General features: G+C 47.0%; 1 protein-coding gene across 4 annotated transcripts; it reads right to left on the bottom strand.

Moving 5' to 3' along the window:
- Positions 1-1,855: 1,855 nt before the first annotated feature.
- Positions 1,856-7,475, bottom strand: FST (follistatin). Of its 4 annotated transcripts, none has more exons than XM_040262265.1 (6): positions 6,977-7,475; positions 4,861-5,052; positions 4,205-4,423; positions 3,657-3,881; positions 2,770-3,000; positions 1,856-2,012 (listed from the first exon to the last, which is right to left on the bottom strand). In XM_040262265.1, exons 1-6 carry the CDS (start codon positions 7,059-7,061, stop codon positions 1,930-1,932), a joined length of 1,035 nt encoding a protein of 344 aa, XP_040118199.1. In that variant the 5' UTR covers positions 7,062-7,475; the 3' UTR covers positions 1,856-1,929. The 4 variants fall into 4 exon arrangements, with proteins under 4 accessions (XP_040118199.1, XP_040118201.1, XP_040118202.1 ...); XM_040262267.1 differs by having other exon boundaries at positions 2,770-2,997; XM_040262268.1 differs by having other exon boundaries at positions 1,857-2,287.
- Between the last annotated feature and the right edge of the window lie 269 nt (positions 7,476-7,744).

Genomic DNA, 7,744 nt, shown 5'->3' with positions numbered 1-7,744 from the left:
GGTCGTGAAGGGTCAAACACGACTGAGCGACTTCACTTTCACTTTTCACTTTCATGCATTGGAGAAGGAAATGGCAACCCACTCCAGTGTTCTTGCCTGGAGAATCCCAGGGATGGGGGAGCCTGGTGGGCTGCCATCTATGGGGTCGCACAGAGTCGGACACGACTGAAGCGACTTAGCAGCAGCAGCAGCAGCAGTGTGACTTGACTAAAACAAACTGCAAAACATTAATACATGTCCTCTTACCTTGAAAGTGTCATTATTTACTCTCCATGAACCGTGACCATTTTGGAAATCCAGCCCTGCTCCATCTTTACCTCAAAAAGTCTCTAGAATTTCAACATTATACTGCCTTTATTTCTGTAGTTGACATTCTGACCGAGGTTGTGCTGCCATATATGTGTCTATTGTTACTTTTCCTTGTAATGTGCTTTGTTTAAAGATTTAAGATCTACTTTATTTAGATGAGGAAAGAGAAAGGGTGCCTCTGGTTCTGGAGATGAGCTTGGGACAAGGATAGCTAAGAATATGATGTTTTTAAAGAGGAAACTTTAGGCTTGGCACATTGCAAGGAGGGACATCTCCAGTTTCCTCCAGTGCTGAGTGGAAATATGCCATCACTACTACAAAGGCGTGGTTGGACCTCACATTCCTTTTTCCTTTTGAGGTGATCTGTAATTTACCTTGGAGTTCTTACTACCCTGGTCACCTAATTTCAGTGATAATTGTATTTCTCAACGAATGTATCATATACATTTTTACTCAAAAGTCCTAACAACTTCTTTTACATCATCAGCAATTGAGACCATTGGCTTTTTAAAATTTTTTTATTTTTTCACTCATCGTTTATTTACAAATACACATTATAACTTTTATATACATTGCACATTTACATGGTAGAAAAGTATAAAACTATATATTTAAATGAATTTATATTTAACTTGCCATGTTTGAAAATATAAAATTGCATCAGAAAAAAGTATTATGAAAAGCAAGAAACCTGAACTGATAAAGCTTTGATATACTTTTCATGACACATTGGGTGAAAAGAAACTAGTTGAAAAGGTACAGCAGACTAGCTTTTAAAGGAAACACCTAACATAAGGTTGAATGTACAGCATTCCCCTTCTTTCAGGCTCCTGACACCCATATCACTCCATTCTTTGGATCTGTAACATCTTAGAAGTACATGATTAGAAACCCAACATTGCTATCACCACCTGCCTCATCGATGTCTTCATCACAGCAAGAGAACAGAAATAGGAGTTTCCTCAAAGATGTATCCTCTGTACCTGCTATCTGAGTCAGAGTTATAATGCCTTTTGGTCAGTCAAGATTCCTTGTAAACAAAACCCGAGGGATCAGGTATGTACAGAACAGGCAGCAGAGAATCCAATAAATAAACAGGACAGAAACTGACATGCAAGTTGGTTAAAGTGGAAAAGAGTCTAACGACAGTTAAATGAAGGGAGACAGATGAGTGAGTGAATAGTAAGGAATGGACTTAAATGGTTTACAAGGAAAAAAAAAGCTTTTACTTTACAAGCAAGAGACCTCACAATAAATAACAACTGCTCTTCCTTTCACGAATAAATTTCTTCAAAAACAAGGTGTACAGTCAACCAGACATTTTATGTATAAATTATAAAACATGACACAGTATAAATAAATGTCTACAAGTCTCAACTATGGGCCTCATCCAGTAGACCTCACAATGACTGCCTCTCCGGGTCCAATGAGTAACAAGGTGGCCTGGGAGAGAGCTTTAGGACAAAGGTCCTTTATGTATAGTTTCCCCCCCAAATAAATAGGCATACACTTATTTACAGTATGGACAATGTATTTTTTTCTTTTACTTTTTTTCTTTCCTTTTTTTTTTTTTTTTTTTTTGCCTAAAGGCTGTGTCAACATTGAACATTGGTGGAGGGTTTACCACTCTAGAATGGAAGATATAGGAAAGCTGTAGTCCTGGTCTTCATCTTCCTCCTCGTCCTCGGTGTCTTCCGAAATGGCTAGATGGGGGAATACAGGGGAGCTGCTGTTTAAATACGGACAACAACAGCGCAGAAGCAGCTCAGTGTATGTTTTCAAAGCCCTCTGTAACAGCCATATTACAGCGTTGCATTTTTATGTGACTTGCAGTAAGATGCTGTTTTGTTTTTGGCATCTGCTGTTATATAACAAGTTTTTTAAAAACTTTCTTTTTAAAAAAAAAAACATTATCTATGAAGTCAAAAACTGCAGAAAGTTCTGAAGAATCAATGGCTCAGGTTTTACGGGCAGATTCCTGAAATTAGATAAAAAGCGCTCTTGTGTTCTAGGTATAACTGCTTTGGGTCCTTAATTTAGTTAGTAGGGGCAACTGCGCAAAGCAGCAGCCTATGTGTGATAACAGAAAGCTGTCTTTGAAAAAGAAAAAAAAACAACAACAACCTTTGAAGTAGTTAGTTCATATTCAAGTGTTAATAAAAGCAAACAGCAAAGCACACTACTAAAACAAAAGGAATTAGGGGAAGATGACTGGAATGGGCTATTTTAGAGGTGATCTTGTTGATAATCATCAGACAAGTCCTAAAGGCCCGGAAACATTTCAGGTGATTTTTTTTTGTGGATTGCTGAATTGCTGGTGCACTTTAGCAGCTACCTAACTTAAACAGAAGTGGGCTTATCTGGGGGAAGTTTTCGTGCTTTCTGAATCTCCATTCTAAGTCTCCCTAGAACTTGCCTGGGAAATCCTTAAACTGCAGCAAGGTTAGAAGTCACACTTACAGTTGCAAGATCCGGAGTGCTTCACTTCCAGCAGCACGCCTGAGGAGCAGGCCGCTTCCTTCATGGCACACTCGCTGGCATAGGTGGCATTATCACTGGCACAGACAGGCTCCTCAGACTTACTCTCAGGGCACAGCTCACCGCAGAGGGAACACCGGCCTCTGCCAACCTTGAAGTCCCATAAACACTTTTTTCCACCAGTGCACTGGATATCTTCACAGGACTTTGCTTCTAGGATATAATACACCTGTGATAAGTAAATCCATTCCCCTCAGCTTGTCCCCTTTCTCTAGTCTCCTATCAACAAATGAATAAATGTAAACATATAAACATATTTTATTACTCACTAATCGGGCTCATGGAAATACTGTGCAAAAACGCTCTACAAAACTGAAACACACACACACATACTCAAAACTCCCAGTTTCCTATATACTAGCTTAGTGCATGAAAATACTGTAGTATTTTCTTAAAACAGGATGTCATGGTATCCTTCAGTTAAATATGTATTTGATTACTTCCCACAAGTGGGACCTTTAAAAAAAAAAGAAAGAATTCTATCAGTTATCAGAATCTGATAACAGATTTTAGGAACTGTTAAGTAATTATTTTTCGATTCCAGCACGTCTAGCACTTAAAAAAATGTGTAAAATTGAGTGAGTTCTTAGGTTTCTAAGAAGGAAAATTGTTTCCTGTGTCTTGCTGGAATTTCAATATGTACGTCAATGCATCCAGAAGACAATGGTTTCCTTAAGGTGGTCATGACAGTTTACCGACTTTGATGAAGCTAGTTTCGGGAAGTTTGGGGTTTATTTATTGGTTAAGCTCACAGTTTTATCACAGTTATAGCCTTTTTCTCTTTTCCTTCCTCAATCCAGAATACCTACTGATACACTTTCCCTCATAGGCCAATCCAATAGATCTGCCCAGTAGGCAGGTAGCTTTTCTCAGGTGACAGGCACTGGGGTAGGTCACTCCATCATTCCCACAGAGATACTGTTCAGAGGAGGTGGGCTCTGGGCAAATTCTGTTACAAGTCACACAGTAGGCATTATTAGTCTGGTCCACCACGCATGTAGAGCTTCCTGGACAGAAAACATCCCGACAGGTCTCTGAAACAAAGAGGGAAATACATTAATGTTAAACACGTTAATAGGTACCTTCTTCTGGACTGAGCCACTGGACAGTTTCAAGGAAGATCATGAAACAGAAGCATTCAGCTTTAGGAACGCACTTGGGTAGCTCTGCAGTTTTTAAAAGAAAACTAAGACTCTAGGTTGAACCTTTAGTGTCTTAAGGAATCTTTAGAATATAAAGTTAGAAAGGGTTCCTTTATTTGATATTATTATTGTTAGGCTATTACTGCCCATCCCAGGGGTCTTGCAGTGGGTCTACCTCAAGCAGAAGGCTGGAGGAGGGGTCGGGTAGGACCTACTTTTACATTTGCCCTGGTACTGGACTTGCAGCTCTGGCTGCTCTTTACATCTGGCCTTGAGGAGTGCACATTCGTTGCGGTAGGTTTTTCCGTCCAGCCCACACACCGGGCCTTTCCAGGTGATGTTAGAACAATCTGGGGCACAGACGCAGCGGGGTTTGTTCTTCTTGTTCATTCGGCATTTTTTCCCGGGGCCACAGTCCACGTTCTCACACGTTTCTAGGAGTTGGAAAGAGGCAGGGATTAAAACCAGGGTCAGGCACCATTCAGGTGAGCCAGGAGGGCTGTGGGTGCCTTGCGCAATCCTGCAGCCAGGAGTCTGAGCCCAAGGGGCTAGACTGTTGCCCGGAAGTTGAGAAGAGCGAAGGGTGGGGAACAGTGGGCTGCATCCTGTACCCAAATCTCCCTCAAAGAGCAAGGGTTGGCTGGCTTCACTGCCACATTTGGCTAAGAAGTCCGAGAACCTCTGGCGACCCTTGTTTTGCCTGTAGTGTGTGACAGGCGATTCAGCCCGATCGGCTTACCAGGGATGGGGGTTGTTAGGGGGAACCCACGAACAAAGCTCTCCCAGTCCCAAACCCCGGCTGGGCACGGGGGAAGCTGAGGGAAAGACGCCCTCTACTGAGGGCCTGCAGGCTGGGGAGGAAGAGCCCTACCTTTACACGGGATGCAGTTGGGGGCGCCCCCATTGAAAATCATCCACTTGAAGAGCGTGTTGTCATTTACGTCCTCCTCGGTCCACGAGGTGCTCAGGCGGCCAGTGCTGCAGCACTCCTCCTTGCTCAGTTCTGTCTTGTACAGGACCTGACAGCGGCCGTTCTTTGCTTGGCGGAGCCAGCAATTCCCAGCTGCGGGGAGACAGGGGTGGGGAGGTGGGCAAGTGAGCCGGCGGCGCCGGCTGGGTAGGGGGAGGGAGGCAGTGAGCCGGCAGGGGAAGGAGACCCGGCGGGGATGGGGAGGGAGTGAGCGTGGAGGAGAGACGGCAGAGAAAAAGCAGAAAATAAATCAGAGGGAGTGAAGGGGTGGAGAAAGGCGAGGGGTGGGGGGGCAGCAGATTGAAGAGGTGGGAGGTGGGCGATGGGGAGGGAGGGCGAGAGCGAGAAGGCTGAGCGCTCCAGCCATATCAATGTCAGTTACCAGTGACCCAGACACAACACGTGCAGCTTGCATTGACTTTTACTAGACTGTTTACTTTTATTCGTCCCATTTCATAACCTGCAGCGACTCGAAGAGCAGATTAAAGAACCTGACAAAAACAGGATGCGACGGATGTTTTTACATGTCGGTTTCATGTAGGCGGTACGAGTATTATTTGTGACAGGGGTTAAGAAAGTAGGCGAACTTAGAAAGAAAAGAAAAAGAGAGAGAGAGACTCAGACAGACAGACAGACAGACACACACATACAGCAACAGATCATGCAAAAGGCACTTCTGAAAAATGAAAGCAAAAAAGCAACCGGGCCCTGCCCGGCGCTGCCCCTCGCGGCCTCGAGGCGCAGCCCGCCCGACGGGCCGTTTTGCAATCCTCCAGACCCAAAGGACGCCCGCGGCCACCGCGATCTTTCGAAATCTCCGAGGGCTGCTTTCCCCGGCGCCCACGTCCCGGGCAGTCAGGCAGCGCCTCGCTCCGAAAGGTGGACAACTCAGAGCAGTAGTGCATCGCAGGCGGCTAGGGGCCGTGCCTAGGGGGCCGTATACAACACGCATAAAATAACGCTAAAGTCAGGAGAGTTACAAGTCTGCCTCAAGAAAAGTACCGGGGTTGGGGGCGGGGGGAAACAAGGTGGGAGAGGGACTTACTATCGTTTCATGGTTATATATACATGTACATACCTACACACACACACACACACACACACTCCTATATCATACCTACCGAGATATCTTTGCAAGTAATCCCCCCCTTCTTCCTTTTTAATGTTCAGATTTTGGTCAGGAAGACGTCTCATGAATCATCCATATAACTAACAATAATTGGACCGCAAGCTGCTATTATTATTTTTAAAAATTCTGCCCAAAGACTAATGGAGATAAATCTAATTAAAAAAAAAAAAACTTTAGAAATTTGCTCTTATTGCATCTCAGAATTTAAATCAATTGTGGGTTCCTCACTGTTACCAGAAAGTTAACAATCAGGAATGAGACAAAAGGGAAAAAAATTGTAAACTTTTCAAAACAGTCCGGGGTAATCTTTTTTTTTTTTTTTTTGCGGGGTTGGGGGGAGGGGGTTAGAAGAAGCATCCACTAGGCAGAAAGCTACTTCCCTCTAAAATTTTCGGCACCCTCATTTCCAAGTTTGGGCAAAGTTTCTGAAACCACGTCCCGCAGTCACCGAGGAAATTTCAGTATTCCCCCCTCCCCACTCAGTCGTTTTTTAAAGTATCCAAAAGGTGCAGGAGGGAGAGAGATTAGATTGCAAATGGGTCGATTGCAATCTTCAGGCTACCGATGCTTATCCCCTTCTTCAGAGCCAAACAGGGGAGATAACATCTACACTCATTACATCCAGAACTTGGAGCATCTAACCCTAACTACTGAGAGAGACTCCAGCTCACTCCCTTTCCTTTTAAAGGATAACTGCGCTCCAAACTCGGTTCCCAGTTCTAAAGTGTCACTGCCTTTGGTTCTCCCATTCCTCTCCATCCCGGATTCGCTAAGTTGGTCCAACATCTTCCGAAAGCAGAGTTGCTCAGAACAGACCCGGTGGAGACGCCCGAAAACTACAAACCCCTGCCCTCCTCCGAGCCTCCCTGCGCATCCCGCCTCGCTTACCCTGGGCGCTGCGGTCCTCCATGAACTGGCAGAGAAGCAGCAGCAGGAGGCAAAGCCCGCCGGGCTGGTGCCTAGGACGGGCCATCCTGGGGGTAGGCGCGGGGCGAGGAGCGCGGCGGCGCGGGGAGCGGGCGCGGTGGCGCGGGGAGCGGGCGCGGCGGCGGGTGGCTCTGGCAAGCGGTGCGCGTCGCAGAGGCGAGCAGCGGAGGGCGCAGATATCCCGGCGTAGCCCAGCGCTTGCCGCCGGCCGCCCTCGCGATTCAATGGACGTCAGAAGCCAGGCGCAGCCGCGCTTTAAATCTAGACGGGGGTCTCCACGGTTTGCGGTGGGCGGTCTCCCAGTGTGTGGGGCAGTGGGAGGGCGGCCGCGAGCGAGGGTGTGCGCGGTTCCTTGGGGGTGGGGAGCTTTTAAAAGTTCAGTGTGAATCAGGTGACATTTCCCACCTTCTGAAACCCTTCCCAATTATCTGGTGGAGGTGCCCGAAATCAAAGCGGCAGGAGGGGAATCGCCGAGTTCTTATTTGCGTAGGAGCGAGAGGGAGGGGGCAGGAGACCCGGGCGCGGGGCGGGGGGGTGGGGGGCCCGCTTCGGGGGGGGGGAGTGGGGAAGAACACCCACTTCAAGTCCTGCACGCCGCCGCTCGCTGGCAGCGCCGGCGCGCCCGGGGTGGTGTGTGTGTGTGTGTGTGAGTGTGTGTGTGTCTGGCGCGGTGAGGGCGCTGGAGGCGGCGGCGGGCAGGGCGGAGCGGAGCCGGGCGGCAGGGCGGGA

This window comes from Oryx dammah, unplaced genomic scaffold (genome assembly GCF_014754425.2).
Source record: "Oryx dammah isolate SB20612 unplaced genomic scaffold, SCBI_Odam_1.1 HiC_scaffold_20, whole genome shotgun sequence".
NCBI lineage: Eukaryota > Metazoa > Chordata > Mammalia > Artiodactyla > Bovidae > Oryx > Oryx dammah.
Note: the sequence above shows the minus strand (reverse complement) of the source record. Positions and strands in the feature narration are given on the sequence as shown.

Excerpts from the sequence above, each read along its gene's own strand:
- FST (XM_040262265.1), bottom strand. The coding sequence starts at position 7,061 with ATGGCCCGTCCTAGGCACCAGCCCGGCGGGCTTTGCCTCCTGCTGCTG. Across the intron at positions 4,424-4,860 it reads CAACTGCATCCCGTGTAAAG|AAACGTGTGAGAACGTGGAC; the intron begins GTAGGGCTCTTC and ends TCCAACTCCTAG. Across the intron at positions 2,013-2,769 it reads GCACTCCGGATCTTGCAACT|CCATTTCGGAAGACACCGAG; the intron begins GTAAGTGTGACT and ends TCCCCCATCTAG.